We start from the raw sequence: 17858 nt of genomic DNA on the forward strand, positions 1-17858 counted from the left end.
CTTCACTTTCTTGCAATCAGGAGATATGTGGCCTTTCTCACCACAGTTATAGCATTTGACATTGGTATAATCTCCTCTATCAGACTTTCCTCCTCTGCCCTCAGATCTTCTGAAATTCTTCTTATCAGAACTTGTGCCTTTCCTGGAAAACTTCTTTCCCTTCCTGAACTTCCTGTATGCTATCTTTGTGATCCCTTTCACCATAAGAGCACACAGCTTCATCATCTCCTCATCAGCATCAGTCTCAGGCAAGCTTTCAGAATCTGAGTCATCATCACTTTCAGAACTTGATGACTCAGTATCAGACTTTGTAAAAAGAGCTTTACCCTTGTCTTTCCTTGAGGTAGCTGCTTTGGGGGATTCTTCTTTAGCCTTAAGAGCAACCGTCTTTGACTTTCCTCCTTTCCTCTTGCTTCTTTGTTCCATCTCAAGTTCATGAGTCTTGAGCATTCCATAAATTTCATCAAGAGTTGTTTCATCAAGATTGTAGCTGTCTCTTATTGTTGTTGCCTTCAAATCTCAGCATTCAGGAAGAGGTAACAGGAATTTAAGTTTTGAATCTTCAAGATCATACTCCTTATTAACCAATGACAAATCATTCAAGAGTCTGACAAATCTATCATATAAATCAGTCAGTGACTCATTAGCCTTTGAGTCAAAGTGTTCATACTCTTGAGTGAGTATTGTCTTCCTGTTCTTCTTAATTGTATCAGTTCCCTGACACCTTGTTTCTAGAGCATCCCATATATCATTAGCAGTCTTGCAGTTAATTACCCTGTTTGACATTACATTATCAATGGCACTATGCAGTAAGTGTAGTACCTTAGCATCCTTAGCAATTGATGCGATATCTTCAGCAGTATAATCACTATTCTCCTTTGGTACGGTCTTTGCTACTTCTCCTGCAACTGCAACTGCGAGCTTGGTTGGTTTGTGAGGCCCTTCCTCGATTCTATCAAGATATTCTGGATCTGTTGTTTCCAGAAACATGGTCATCCTCACCTTCCATATGGGATATTCAGATGGTCTCAGTATGGGAACTCTGATGGTCTCATACCGACTTTGAATTTGTGTCTTTGGTGGTTCTTCAGTTTTGGTAGGCTTAGTTTGAGTTTCTGTGTCAGACATGATTGTGTTTGGATCTTAAACTGTATGTGTGTTAACAGATCTGCTCTGATACCACTTGTTAGGTCACACACACTGTAGAGGGGTGAATACAGTGTATAAATACAATCAAATCGAACTTTAAATAAGCTTTATTGAAATAATGAACTCTGTTACAATATGGAACTGTTACCTCTCAGTGATGAATGATTATCACGAGAGCTGCTAGGGTTACAATGAATAATCTTCTCGAATATGATAACACTTATAGTGTAAACCCTATGTCTGTGTTTATATACTACACAGTTACAAGATAATCGCTAATTGATATGGAATATAATTCTGCTTCCTAAAATATATCAATTAGATATCTTTTCATCCAAGTATTCCATTCTTCACGGAACTCCTTCTTCATGCATATCTCTCCTTATGTTTATCTCGATCTTCTTTCCTTTAATCAGCTACTATCCTTATCTGATCATTCTTCAGCACTTAAGTTCTGATATCCAACTTCTGATGATTATCTCCTGATAATATAAGTACTGATATCCTTAAGTCTTGACTTCCAGTATAAGTACTGATTTGTCCTGTTAAGTAAGATCTGAAAACTAAACATAAATCATATCAGCCATGACATTATCAAATATATCTAACAGTTGTTGTAGAACCTTTGTGTGGACTTGGCTTCCTTAGCTTTTGTCGGTCTTGGATCTTAGTGATCCGGTCTTTGGTCTTTCCTCTTCTTCACGGTGCAAAGACTACTAACTCTCCGTTAGTACGTCTAGGACTTGGGTCTCAGAACGAGAATCACCTCACGTCACTTCACCTCACTACAAAACTAATAAGACAATCCACGAAACAAAACAAGTATAGAAAAGATGATTTGAACTAGTATGTTACTGTACTAGCCCACAAGTAGTTTAATATCCAAATAAGAATATTAAAACTAATTAGTTATACTTGACTTAGGATAATACAAGATGGTCAAGTATATTTATAATTACTCCTTTATAGATGAAATTAGATAGGTAGAGTAATATGAGAAGTCTTTTTATGTAAAGCTCTTATGGCTTATGACTTCTTTAGTATTCTTCTTATTTCAATTCTGTATTTATAGATCGAAGAATACTTTAGTTACAATCTCGGAATTGTAACTTATCCTTTAAGCTCGTAGGCTTAAGGATTTTAGTATACTTATGTTTTGACAGTTATGTAGTCAAAGTATACTTTTAACTTCAAGCGCTTGTACAAGATTTATGACTCTTAGCCAATATCCAAATAAGAAAAGTGCAAGTAATTGGCGTAAGATCGTGCTTTTGAAGTTTGGACGAATAATTACTAGTATTTTATAGATATCGTAGTATAACCCCACGGAACACTAAAGATGTTAGAAGGGGCTTATATGATATGACTCGTAATTATTTATATACACGATATATGTTAACCAAGATCCAATTAAATAGTGTGAAATTAATTGGCTAACTCGTGGATTTGATTTTTCCTTAAATTTAACGGATGATTACGAAGTGTTTATAGATCGAGTTATAATCCCCCGGAACACTAAAGATGTTAGAAGGGATTAAAACTATGCTTCGTAATAATTTATGTGCACGAAATATGTTAGCCAAGATCCAATTAAATAAAGTGCAAGTAATTGGCTAACTCGTGAACTTAATCCATTTTGATATTTGACAAATTACGAAGTGTTTATAGATCGAGTTATAATCCCCCGGAACACTAGAGATGTTAAAAAGAATTAACTTTACTTCGTAATATTTTATGTGCACGAATAATTGTTAGCCAAGATCCAATAATAAAAATAATTGGCTAACTCGTGAACTTGGGTCAAATATAATCTCCCTCTAGGAGAAGAAGTACTTTTGTTTATAGATCTTCTTCATGAGATGATTTATGTGAAGATCAAGTACTTATTCGAATTCCGAGTTCGAATCTTAGTTCTCTTGAGAACTTTGTTTATAAGAGATCTTGTATTAGAGTTTAAGATGAAGTAGAGAAATTAAGTACAAATCTCAAATAAAAAGAACTCAAATAAGAAGCAAAAAGTTATTACTTTTGAAGAACGGTCGGAAAAGTTCGCCAGAGATTCAGCCGGATTTTGGCACTTTGGTCGAACTTGGGAAGCCCTTCGGGAGGCCGGGAAGTGGTAGTGGATGAGCTCACTTGGTGGGATAAAGCTTGTTTGGGTGAAACTAAGCTTGGGTTTCAAAAACCTTGTATATATCTAAGTATATAGAAGAGAGAGAAGGTTTTTGAGAAGAAGCGTGTGTATAGAATTTGAAAGAGATGAAGAGAAGCACTTCTTTAAAAAATCACATCAATTTTGTGGCTCTTTAGCTTGAATAAAATGGGTTGGGATGGGGGTTTATTTATAGGAGAAGTTGGGTAGATTGAATTGTGGAGATTTGAGGAAAATGGATGGTGGATGATGTATGTCGCTTGGATTGATGACATGGAAAGTAAAGTGTGTTTCTTTGCAACTTGCCATATGAGAAAAACAACTTTATGAATTCAAAAACTCATCTGATATATTTGAATAAATATTTATTTTCCCTTTTCTTTTAATCATTGTTTAATCACTTAATTAAGGATTAAACACCATTAATTATGACCACCTTAAAAACTCCTAAATAAATACCATAAAAAATATGATAATTACTTAAATAATATAAAATGATGTCTTGCAAGTTTTGGTCAACCTTGGTCAATGGCAGTTAGGTCAAACATGGTCAACTGTGGGACCAACTGCCTCGATTTTTGTGCCCGGACAAAATTCTCTGAATGTTACGAAATTTTTACCATTCTTATAAAATACCATTTAAATGATCCATACCAAATTTCAAGTCATTCTATCATGTGGAAGTATTTTATCTAAAATAAAACTGTTCTGTCAGTCTTTTCTTCCGAGTAAAAATATCATTGGTCTTGAAATGAAGGAGATGAATCTTTTGACCAAAGTTTTGTCTTTAATAAATACTTAAAATATATTTCCTAATATATAAAATATATTTGGATGATAGGAAATGTGTTTGAGTATTTTTGAATAATTTTCTCCTAGACATGCTGATATTATGAAACAGGAGAAAATTACTGTAAGTATACAAAAATGAGTTGCAAAACTGGATATTAATATTCCAACCATGAATATTAATAATCTTTGAATAAAAACTCTTTTGATACATGTAGGGATATATTTTGGAGCGAAGAGTTAAATATTTTTGATATAGCACGAGACCTCTAAAGAATATTTCTGATATATTTCTTATTCGAGCTTGTTGCTATATTTTTGTTGCAGTATAGATCTAAGAAATATAATATCTTAATATTTCTTCTTTGATCATATTGCATTTAGAGATATATTCCATAAAGATATAATTTTGATATTTTGCAAGAATGGAATATCTCTTTTATATGTTTGAAAGAAATAATTTTGCTAATTTGACTTTTTGACCTTGATTTGGATCAATTAAATTCATGTTCTAATGGAGAGAATCTATTTGTTCTTAATTTTATGTTTAATCATACAAATACCAAAATAAATAATATATCGAAGATATCCTTTCATATTTTATATATTATATTTAAATTTGTATTTTGTACGGATTATGAGTTTCGGTTTTATGCAAATAATAATATGATTCTGTTATTTTTAATTTCGGGTCCGTGCGATACCAACTAGTTTATTTTGTTTCACAAAATTATTTAAATTTACATTGATGCGCAAGTTACAGGGTGCCAACCCGGAACTTTTTGCCAGACCATGTAGTCAACAGTAAATACCAAGTTACTGCTGTACCTTAATTACCATGAATTAAATTGATAATTAACAAATTAGTCTAACATCTTATGGAAATGTCGTATATTTGTTGCACACTAGGCTTCTTGATTAAGTTTTTCCTCTCATATCTGCTCATACAATCTGTATCATTTGTATTATGTTTGCATAAGTGTTCAGCTATTGACAAAGCAGCTTGATTGTCACAACACAGCAAAGTAGGAGGTAACTTCTCAAGCCCCAAATCTTTCAACAAAGCACCCAGCCAAGTAATTTCACAAGATGTTAAAGCCATAGCTCTGTATTCTGCTTCTGCAGAAGATCTTGAGACAACAGATTGCTTTTTGGACTTCCAAGAAATTGGAGATTGGCCCAACAAAATACAAAATCCTGTAGTGGACCTCCTAGAAGAAGCACAGCTAGCCCAATCACTATCACAAAAGGCTATCAATTGAGCTGCTGACTTAGATGCCAACAAAATTCCTTGTGCCGGATTGTATGCCAAGTATCTGAGTAATCTTTTAGCAGCCTGCATATGCACAGTTGTTGGATGCTGCAGAAATTGAGTAAGCAAATGTACCGAGAAAGAGATGCCTGGTCTGGTCGTTGTCAAGTACAACAATTTACCAACCAACTTTTGATATTCAGAAGGATCAGACAAAGGATCTCCTTTCTCAGGTGTTAACTTCAAATGCATATCTAATGGCACCTTCAGTGGAGTTACATTTTGCATATTGAATTCTTTCAATATATCCAAGGTATACTTCTTCTGAGAGACAAAATAACCATCAGCAGATTTGTCTATCTCCAGACCCAGAAAATACCTCAAGCAGCCAATATCCTTCATGTGAAAGTGAGTTGTCAGCACTTCTTTCAACTTATTGATTTCAATCTGAGAGTTACCAGCAATAAGCAAATCATCAACATACACAAGAATTAGTGTAATGGTGTCCTTGTTATGCTTTGTGAACAAACTGTAGTCAGCCTTTGATTGCACAAATTTGTCACACAGCAGTGTTTGAGAGAGCTTTGTAAACCATTGCCTTGGTGCTTGCCTTAGGCCATATAAAGATTTCTTTAATCTGCAAACCAGTTTACTCTTAAAAGCAGAAGGAATTAGCACCTGATTTTTCACAATTCTGTTTCCAATCCCTGAATAACCTTGTGGAAGTGTCATAAACACCAATTCTTCCAGATCTCCATACAAAAATGCATTAGTCACATCCATCTGGACTGTGATCCAATTCTGCATTGATGCTACAGCCAGAAGTGCTCGCACTGTGGTCATTTTGGCCACAGGAGCAAATGTTTCCTTAAAATCCAGGCCATACGTTTGTCTGCATCCCAACACCACCAACCTGGACTTGTATCTTTCTATACTACCATCTGGATTGAATTTGGTTTTGAATAACCATTTGCTTCCAATAGCCTTTTTTCCAGAAGGCAACTCAGTTATCTCCCAAGTACCATTTTCTTCCAGGGCTTCCAACTCTTTATTCATTGCAGCTACCCAATGATCATGCTTAACAGCTTGAGTAAAAGAGGTTGGATCTGCTTGATGCTCCAATTTATTAATAAAACAACAGAAATTTTGATTCACATGCTGGGATATCACCTTCACAATATTGACTGAAGCATTATTTGCTCTCACATATGAATTCATCCATGCAGGTTGTTTTCTTATCCTACTAGATCGTCTAAGCACTTCTTCAGCATCATTATTGTTAGATGAACTCTCTCCTCGTTCATGATGATTATCAGTTGTATGAGACTCATCATTGACATCATGACACAGGAAATCATCATCATAATACCATGCTGAAAGTTGATGAAATTCAGGTTGCAGGCTCTTTACAAAGGCAGATTCTTTCAATGGAAAGATATCTTCATGAAATACTGTATCTCTAGATACAAATATACTCTTGTCAAGCAAATTCTGCAGCCTATATCCTTTCTGAGTAGCAGGATAACCAACAAACAAACAAGGAATTCCTCTCATTGCAAATTTATCAGTAGTATGAACAGGATTTGCAACAAACACCAAACACCCAAAGACTTTTAATATGTCATAATCTGGAGCCTCCTTGTTTAACACTTCATATGGAGATTTATTTTGCAGAACTGAACTAGGTAACCTGTTTATAACATATGTTGCAGTCATCACACATTCTCCCCACAAATCCAAACCAACTCCAGACTGAAACCTGAGTGCCCTTGCAGTTTCGAGAATATATCTATGCTTCCTCTCCACTCTAGAGTTTTGCTGAGGTTTATAAGGACACGATGTTTGATGCACTATTCCTCTTTCAGTGTAAAATAACTTGCAATGAGTATCACAGAACTCCAAAGCATTATCAGTTCTAATGGTCAGAATTGAGGCCTTATAATGCTTTTCTGCATAAGCTACAAATGTCTTAAAAAATTTTAAGAATTCTGACTTGTTCTGCATCAAGTATAACCATGTCATCCTTGAGTAATCATCTACTAGAGTAAGAAAATACCTGTACTTGCCTCTAGCAAGAACCCTGTATGGGCCCCATACATCTATGTGCACCAGTGCAAAGGCTGTGTCCTCATGAGAATCACTCAATCCAAATGGCAACTTTGTAAATCTTGCCATAGGACATGTGATACACACAGTATTTTCATTTATATTCACATGTGTCAACTGAGGTATTAATTTGATCTTAGGCATAGGTGCATGACCTAGCCTTGAATGCCAGATATTCAAGGTCTGTTTGAGCTTGGCATTGGACACTACCACAACATTCATAGGTTCATCAGTATCCATATAATACAAACCTTGTTTCATAGATCCTCTAGCTAACACAATCCCAGTCTTTGAGTTGATAATAGAGCAACTATCAGCATTAAACTTAACATCACATTCATTATCTATAGAAACTTTATGAATAGACATCAAATTGTACTTGAATTTAGGCACATAGAGCACATTCTGGAGCTTAAGTCCATTAGACAACACCGTATCACCTATATGAGTAATCAAGGAAGTATCACCTGTTGGCAAGCTGATTTTAAATCCATCTGGTGCCTTCCTTACATTGTGCAGATCATTGACACAAGAAACCATATGTTCAGATGCTCCAAAGTCCATTATCCAGGTCTTATTGTTCAAACTAGCACAACAAGTAATCATTGCTGAGAATGGAGTGTCAATATCAGTTTGATCATCTCCAAACTTCGACACAGTTCCATGTCCTGGCAACATTCTAAGTAATTGCTGCAATTGCTGTTGTGTAAACAAAAAATTTTCTGTTGATCCTGATCCTTCATCATCAGTCTGCACAGCATTAGCGGAAACTCTATTATTTTGCCATCGTTTATCAGTTCTCTGATTCTTTGGAGCTGTGAGAGTCTTTCTAGACTTATGATGCCACTTCGGATATCCAATCACACTCCAGCAACGCTCCTTGACATGTCCAGATCCTCCACAAGCTTCACACGAGACAAACTTTTCATTCTGTTTGGAATTTCCAATCTGCTTCCCATACATTGCTGCAATATTAAGATCAGATGCACTCATTGACTTCAAAACATCTTGTTGTGACTCTTCTTGTTGAATAACAGCACACGCAGATTCAACATTTGGCAATGGACTCAACATCAGAATCTGACTTCGCTGAGGTCCATACTTATCATCCAAACCATTCAAGAACTGAAATAGTTTTGATTCATCCTTTTGAGTCTCTATAGCCTTCAACAACTCTGTGATTTCAGGTGTGATTGTAGAAACTACAGGAAGCGTGTTCATCGCATCAATCTCTTCCCAAATAGCACTTAAGGTTGTGAAATATTCAACAAGACTCATTGAATTTTGTTTCAATTCATATAGATCTCTACTTAGCTTGTATTTACGAGATCCATTTGTTAACTGAAAACGCATCTCTAACTGTCTCCATATTTCACAAGCTGAATTGAGGAACAAGATAGACTTACGAATGTTATCAGAGACGTTGTTATGAAGCCACGAGATCACTAAATTGTTACAGGTATCCCATTGAACTCCATCAGTAACATCCGTCAAGCTTCTTGCCTCTTTTCCTGTGACAAAACCGAGCTTTAGTTTCGCTGCAAGCTGTATCTCCATGGATCTCTTCCAGGTTCGATAATCACTTGAGCCTTGAAGCTTCGTAACAGCAATCGAGAGAGGACCATCACTCGGATGCAGAAATAATGGATTCTGCATATCCGCAAACGTAAATCGACTACCAGACGCCATTAAAATGACTTACAATCACTGAATGTGGTGTATCTATCACAGGACAGGTAATCGTCAACGGTTCTCAACAACAAGATCAACAAAAAATCATCGTTATTAACAACAAATCACAACATCTACAGGCTCTGATACCATGTTGAGTAACCAGCTCATCTAAAACCTTAAGGTGTTAGAGGAAGGTCTCAATAGGATCATATATTTAACACTCCCCCTCACTCGAAAGCCCATTTATGGGTCGAAGAGTGGAACAGCGGCACCCATCTTTGGGGTATCAATTGCCTTTAGTGTCCACATTAAATTGTGAGATTGTTGGGGGTGGCTGGGAATCGAACCTTAGTTCTCCCGCCAGCCTAAGCTCTGATACCATAATGAGTGAATGCAGATGATAAGAAATGAACTCACAGCAAATGAAATTTAGATCTGAAGTTTGTTACAAGAACCCCTATCAGAAATGTATATCTGGACCATATATGGTTTTACAGTGACTTAACAAACTCAATAGTAATGACTAAAAACACCCTTAACAAAATACTGAAAGACTGTATTGCCCCTGCATTACACATTAAAGTTATCAGCTGGCAACGCGGATTTACAGACCAGATGTTAATTGTACCTCTTGCCACTGATACACATTGAAAGTGTGTCGGTAATTTCCCTTTTTTCCTGATCGAAACTACAACAATTAAGAAAGCAAATATTAGCAGAAATATATTTGATCTCTGTAATAACTGTATATTCCATAACAAGGTGACCTATAGAACGTAAAAGATTTGATTGAACAATCAAAGATTTGATTAATAATTAAGACCTACTACTTCTCTAGCAAGTTAATTAGGGGTATATATACACACAATTCCCCCTCATTTTTTCACTAACACTATTGAGGCCGCTCCTTGGCCGATACCGACATTATATATTGTTTCTTTCAATATACTTCCATGGGGTTTGGGTTTATCAGGAAGGTATCATCTCCATCTCTCTCACTAGCTTTCTTATTACAATCTCTGTGTACAATTGTGTGTTCTATTGCGATGTATGTGTTTAACCAAACTTTTGATGTTTCATGTTTCGATTTTAATTAGTATAGTATAAATATATTATTGTGATCTATGTTTTATAATCTATTATAAAATTGATTAGCATAAGTTTATTCTTTGTTTAGGATTGCTGTTGTTTTTTTTTACCTAAACATATGCTTGTTCTTATTATCTTATACATTGACCAATATATATTTATATTCTGCAGAAAAAGATGGCGCCGCCGCCGCCTCCACCGCCGCCACCACCGGAGCTTAAACCTGAGCCAAAGCCGGAGCCAGCACCAGGGCCACCGCCGCCCCATAACGGTCGACCCCCATGCAGGTGTTGCTCATACGATACGGGCGGTGACATGGAATACATGTACGGCATGCACAACTTGAGGAGCATTGAGATGAACAAGACTTATAGATTCAACTTTTGGGATGACTATAATAACGATGATTATTATTACGGAACAAGACAAATGGGAATTTACTATCCTGATAATTCTCATGGTTATCACAGCCGTGAAGTATTTGCACTGCCACCACGAGCACCTAGAAGGGCACTGCCGCAGCCTCATGATTCGCATTTTCATGTGCCTCATTATGGTGCTCAAATGGCAGCAGTGCCGCAATGCCATTATCCACCACCTCTGCCACCACCGCGACGACGATCACATCAGTTTGCTCTACCACCGCCACCACCAGCGCATAATCACTATGCACCGAGTCATCATCGTGATGATGATTACTATGCTTCTGCTGTCTGCTATTACTACTAGTTACGTTTAGGGATATGCTGCATGCATGCTAGTTCTTATTTATCATTATTTTTATCCCTAATTTTGTTTATTCAGTTAGAATCTCAGTTGGACATCAGTTCGCATTTTGATCTATTTAATAAATTTTGTCTTATCAGTTTATTATTCAATGCGTCCTCGTTTATTAATGAAATATTTTATGCCATTGGTCTATTAGGAGTGGATGGTATTTGAGGAAGGGAAATAAAGAGATTGGAGAACAAAGGTAAAAGTAGAGAGGACATAATTTTTATTGCATTTTGAAGTTTGAGGAGTTTTTATAAATATGTTAAGAAATCAAGAATTAAAAAAATAGGGATTTCATGAAAAAGAAGAAGGAAGAGATATAATTTCTCTCCATATTAGTCAAACATAAGCATGGGATTTTTTTAAACCTACCACATTCTTATTTACGCCGGACAACCCTAGTAGGCCCTAGAAAAAGTCTCAATCATCCTAGAAAATAAACCCGAGACCCGTGAATATTAACATTGTTTTGACAGTATAAGACCAAAATTATAGATAAAAATATCTTATATGTAAGAATATAATAATTCTCGGTTTTTTATTTTTTTGTATGAACAATGCTAGCGGCCCAATATTGATAAAACAAATTGTTTGAAAAATTAAATGGCTTGATTGATATGTTAATTTTAGTTATTTTAATTAGAGAAATTAATGTGAACTTATAAGGTCCATTTTATTTAATTCTATAATGAAAACATTTTATAACATTTTTTGGCTTTTGGGAGCCTTTGTCTTTTTCGACCTGATTATGTTTTAAACAAAGGATCTGTCTAGTGTGTTGATATGCATATTCTAATAATGATTTTTTTTTATGAATTTGAGGATTTTTATACATTTAAATTTTTGTGTAAAAGAAATCGGTCAAAATTTATTATATAGTTAATTATTATGTATTGATGGGCACATTATTAAAAAACGGTTCCAAACTGGTTTTTAATAAAATTGTTAGGCCTGGACCATTTTTTAGGAACATACCAGACTACTGTCTCTCTTCGTTTACCTCCCAAGTTAAGGTTAATAAAATACGAGACCCGCCCAATAATTCTTTTCTTACGAAATATTCTGAAATCAATTGCAACCGAACTTGTGGAAATGGGCTTTTTCTATTCGGTCCAGCTCCCCCAGTCCATCAGAGAAACCATAAACCGTATGGATGGATCATAATATTTTAACACAAGGACCACATCCCTGATCCAACTTGCACCCAGTTGGACTACTACTAAAATACTCTATGAGCCTTAGCCCGATTTACTTGGGCTGACATGAGTACCCTGAAAATTTAAGTTTAAAGTTATTTTTAATGCAAAACATTTAGATATTTTTTAGATATTTATAAAACTTTTTTATTTCTCAAATCAAATTCTATACAATTAAGTGATTTTTATATATGTATGTGTTTTTTATTTTTGTTTTATATTTAAAAACATAATATAGATCTATATGTTGGTCATATTAAATTAATACATTTTAAGTAAAAGGGAAATGTTATTTTTAATGTTGTGTTTTAATTTTCAGATCAAAGATATGATGAAAGATATTGCCTCCGAATCGCATAACACATAACAGTCCATGGAAAAGAATCACATAATCATGAAAAAGAATCACATAACAGTCCATAGAAAAAAAATCTATGCTAAGGTAATTCAGTCGTTTCAGATTTTCTAAATTTGAAAATAAAAAACAAGTTCTAAGAATAAAATTTCCCAAGAAAAATTATTCAAACATATGCACTCAAATTATATTTAAAAATATCATTTTTTTTTACTTAACATGTATATAATATTATGTTTAGTTGAAGGGTAAATTTTGTTTGTGAGAGAGTTGAAGGGTTATTTAAATGTAGGTAATTTGTGAAATAATATTATAAATTATGACTCACTCTTTATCATCTGAGGATTATCCAATTAATACATGTAATTAATTAGTGATTACCGATTCTTGTTAGACAGACATATATCTTTAGAAAAAATGCTAACAAAAACAATGTTGGTTTGGTTTATTAAAAAACTTGGTGGGGGAACGGGGAAGTATAAAGGCAGGCATTCCACTTTCCAACTAGAAGTTTGTATTGTTTGATTCAAAACCCAACTAGTCCACCTCCCCCAATTTTAGAATCAACTTCACACTGAACTCAGTCTTTGTTGTGTAGCATGATACACGTATATGGTCCAAATGTAAGATATGCACCTACTCCTTTGACCACACTTTTAGTGGAAGCTTAAACTAATTCATTTTTTGTTATATCCAAACTGGAGACAAATCTTCCAAGATTTGCACTATTTGGTGAAAAGCCACCTAAAAAAGGGAATAAGCACTCTGATTTGATAACTAATATTACATGGTTAATGTGCATAACTACCCACAGAAAAGCCTCATTGCTACGGTAACCAACTGCATAATCTATATTTTTTTTAACTAGGACTAACTTGATGGATCTCTTATTTACACAAAAATTCTCACCAATAAAATTATGTCACCTCATTAAAAATGCATTAGTGATTAGAGTGTTTCAGTGCACGTACTAGAAATACCTATTCTTAAAATCATACTACTACTTAAAATAATTTTTATTTTTAGCATCAAGTTAATTGTCTTATTGCAATTTATTGGGCAGGTTTTGGCCTGCTGAAGTTTAAAATTGACTTCTTGCTACTTGACCTTACTTACTGGCTCCCGTTGACCGGTGTGTAGTTTCTGACTCTTGATCGAATTTGAACGCTGCTATATCTGCAGTCCGGCCCATTTGCAATATTCAACATTCCAAGTTTATTCAAAGGAAAATGCTACCATTATTCGAAATTCATCGAATGAGAGCTGAACTTGTGTACATTCCTGCCCAAACTAATTCAATTATTATAAAAAAATTAATTTGACTTGCAAAACTAAATTTCCATTTAATAGGCTCCTATCGTATCGTACGTAACAAGAATTTTCAAGAATCTGGAGTTTGAATATTTAAATGTTTTTTTCATTTTGGTATACAAATTTTTAATTAGGAATAAACCACTCATGTTTGAAATCAATCAATACAATACTATAATAATCAGAATGGTGTATAATTTGGTTTAACGGTTATTTCCCAATTTTGGTTATTAAAAAAATTAAATAAATAGTGTTATATATCCGCTAAACTATTATACACATATCTACTTGCCCTACTAAACTACGATCATAACTTATCATATTATTAAAATATAAATAAATAGTGTTATATATCCACTACACTACTAAATTGTTAAACTATTGAAATAGTATATTTATCCGACTCAACTACGATCACAGGTTATACTATAATTTTTCTTACAAATTTATAATTATTATATATTTATATAAATATTTTAAAATTATAATATGACAAAATAAATAGTATATATATCTGCTAAACTACTAAATTATTAAACCACTACACACATTGTCTACTAATTCTACTAAACTACAATCATAGCTTATCATATTATTTTTTAAAAAAATTATGTTATATATCAGTTAAACTACTAAATTGTTAAATTATTAGATATAATATACTTATTCTACTCAACTACGACCACAGTTTATCTTATAATTTTTATTATAAATTTATAATTATTATATATTTATATAAATATTTTAAAATTATAATTTAAGGAAATAAATAAAAAATTTAAATAATAATGACAATTCATGGCTCGCACGAAATTTAAGTTAGTTATATATAATAAATTAATCCTAAGAATCTGCAAGGGGTACTGCCGACTAGAGAAATTTATCATACATTAGTTACAACCGCCATGAGCATACCTTTCTTATACATCATACCTTTCTTAAAGTAGAAACTGAGTAATCCGCGTTAAGAAGGCGAGTAGAGAAAATGATATAAACGATCCTCATTCCTTTAATATTGTTAAATAACAATATTAGTTGTTACACCATGTATGTGATTAAGTTTACAACCTACTTACAAGTTGGGGCAAGTTAGTTTCTTGGAAAAGGATATGTGCTTTACTTTTCTTCAAAGTATTTTATACACTGCATCTACACATATTACAATAATAGAGTAGACTGTAGAGAACCCACTAGCAAGTAAGTAGAATGAAAACAGTTTTGTGATGACAGTTATTTGCTTGATCCATAAGGTAAGATAGATACACACACTTATAGTATAGTTGTTGTATATTAACAACTAACAACTGTCTACATACATTAACAAAGCAATTCAGTTGAGCTGGCTTTGCTTGTCATTCTTTTCTGGCAAGTGGTTATATATCTCCTATTTTCATTTTCATTTTGTTGTTATATATTTTCTGTCAACTCATTTGTTAATTATAGCTGTCCATTAACGACCGTCGACCATTACATGAAAACAATCCGATTAACACCAATAATATGTAATTACTTTCTAAAAATTGACAATTTACAACCTCTTAACTCAAGAATATTACTTCCTCGGTCCCAACCAATTCTTTACGTTTGGTTTGGGTACGGAGATTAAGAAATATGTATAAAGTAATGAAAAATAAAAAGAAAAGTGAGTGAAATGGTGGGACCCATTAATTTTTAATATATAAAAGGGAGATAATAGAGTAAAAATAACGTGAAATGGAAGGAAAAGTGGAAAAGTGGTAGAACACGTTTACTTGGGGCATTAATTAAGGAACAATCTTCTGGAGAGCCGCCTTTTGTGGTGGTTTGTTTTGCAAGTGTTCTGCCTCACTTATCTAAGTTATTACGTCACGTCATCAAAAATAAGCAAACTACAGTTTCACAAACTTTGTTTGTCCGTATCTTGGCTTTTCAATAAGTTGTACAGTTTAATTAGTTAAATAGGCTCAGGGAGATTGATTATATTTGATTCAAATTATTTTTTACATATAATAATATTTAAATATCATATTAAGCAATTTTATTTTAAATTTATCATTTAATTATTATTAACAAATTATATAATATTTCATAAATTAAGTAAATCAAAATAAACTAATAAACATAAAAATATTAAAATTGTGCACTTAATTCACGAAAAACACATTTATTACAATAATTAACATACAAAATATTATTGTAACACACTAATTTTCCGAATTAATATATTCTTCCCATAAATACTCAATTAATGCATCTTCAAGTCCAATATGTGTCTCTTTAATTTTTATTTTTAAATTTTAATGAAATTATGTTTTCTCATTATTTTAAGTTTTATTTTAAAAATAAATTTTGTTAACTATTAATTATATTCTGTTATTAATTATATAATTAAATAATCAAAAATCAATTTAAAATCTCATAAATTACAAATAACAAAACCATTATTTTATATAAAACCAAGTGATCCAAATTTGGATCAGTGAACAATTTGGTTCACTACTGTTTACTGATCCAAATTTGGATCACTGTTGTAATAAAATTTGGGGTAATCTGCCCCAAATTTGGATATTTGGATTACTGTTAGATTTGCCCTTACAACATGCACTATTGACCCAAAAAAATTAGTAGAGAACCCTTTTTAAATTTTTTTTTAACTAAAATTACAGAAAAAAATATTTTAAATCTTAGTTGAACTGAAAATTAATTAAGTACTTAATTTCAAATCTAATTTTTAGTTAAAAATTAATTGAAAATTTACTACAATCAAACTAAAATTGAAATATTGACAATATTTTAACACAATAATTACGGAGGTTGTAATCAAAATACTAGTATACTTTGAGCTATATCACTGCAGCCATGTCATTATAATCATGATTATATTAGCAGCTCTAAATTCGAGAATTAAGAGCTATTTAATTATTTTTAACAAGATAATCACGGAATGTTATAATTAAATTATTCTCGGTAAACCGTTACTAACGGGTCACGAGGGTTGAAAGAATGAGGGGGTGAATTTAGCTAAGAAGACACTAGAAGGTTTTAAAATAATAAGATAGTTAAAAATGAGAGTGATTAATGGGATGAAGATTTGGAGAAGAGAAAAAGCAGAACATGTGGTTTCGCTAACCAACAACACCACAAGTGCTAACCACGATCATGTGTGCGCACATAACATGTTCATTTCACCCATTCTAATTTTGTAGTTAGGTAATGTACATTAATGTTTATACAGTTAGTACGTACCACTCATCTCCCACTTCTCTTCTTCAATCATTATTTTAATATAAATTTATTAACCATGATCTATCATTTGCTTACGTACATGAGATTTGTAGTTCTGGTTCACTTATGCATCACATTCGCATCTATATAGGAGGAGTATTATAAAAAACCATGATCCATCACTCGCCTATCCAGAACTAGAAAATTTAGTGAAATTTTACTTTGAGATCAACTTTTTTTGTTTTTAAAGTTAAAAAAGCATAAAAAGATTAAATTACTCTTGTAATGTTTTTCTTTCATTGCTCTTATTATATATGCTAGGAAGATATTTGTCTTTCCAAGATAAAATGTTCTTAAAATAAAAAAATTGGATATGAAAATAGCATTTTTCAAGATTTATTATGTAACTATTATTATTATGATCCATTTTTTTAATTTTGTTTCCGCTATAGAACACATAAAACTGTGCAAGAAATATATATGACTACAAAAACGGGTTATTTTCACTCATGGATTAAAATCGGTGGAATGAAAACTATTTTGACAAAAATAGATGAAATAAAATTAAATTTCGCCCATTCGTGAATCATTGTTGAAATCGCTAGAATAAAATTGAACGTGATTCGTCAACGGTAGCATATCAACATTATTTAATCAGTCAAAAAATTTCATAATCATATATTTAAAATTAAAGAATTGTGTCCAGAATAATATGTTTAATGAATAGCACAGGTACACAATAATGAAAACAATCGAAAAAGAAAAGAAATTAATGGCTTACATTAACATAACGAAGGGAAAAAGATA

The 17858-nt window shown here is 32.9% G+C and overlaps 1 protein-coding gene across 1 annotated transcript; it reads left to right on the forward strand.

Annotated features, from left to right (window-relative positions):
- The first annotated feature begins 9904 nt into the window (after window positions 1-9904).
- On the forward strand, window positions 9905-10994 carry LOC141663633 (uncharacterized). Its single transcript, XM_074469424.1, has 2 exons — window positions 9905-10099; window positions 10383-10994. Exons 1-2 carry the CDS (start codon window positions 10076-10078, stop codon window positions 10938-10940), a joined length of 582 nt encoding a protein of 193 aa, XP_074325525.1. The 5' UTR covers window positions 9905-10075; the 3' UTR covers window positions 10941-10994.
- The last annotated feature ends 6864 nt before the right edge of the window (window positions 10995-17858 follow it).

The sequence above is a fragment of the Apium graveolens genome, chromosome 6 (assembly GCF_009905375.1).
Source record: "Apium graveolens cultivar Ventura chromosome 6, ASM990537v1, whole genome shotgun sequence".
In the NCBI taxonomy this organism is placed as follows: Eukaryota; Viridiplantae; Streptophyta; class Magnoliopsida; order Apiales; family Apiaceae; genus Apium; species Apium graveolens.

Coding starts and splice junctions, on each gene's coding strand:
- LOC141663633 (XM_074469424.1), top strand. CDS start 10,076: ATGGGGTTTGGGTTTATCAGGAAG. Junction 10,100..10,382: donor GGTTTGGGTTTATCAGGAAG/GTATCATCTCCA, acceptor TATATTCTGCAG/AAAAAGATGGCGCCGCCGCC.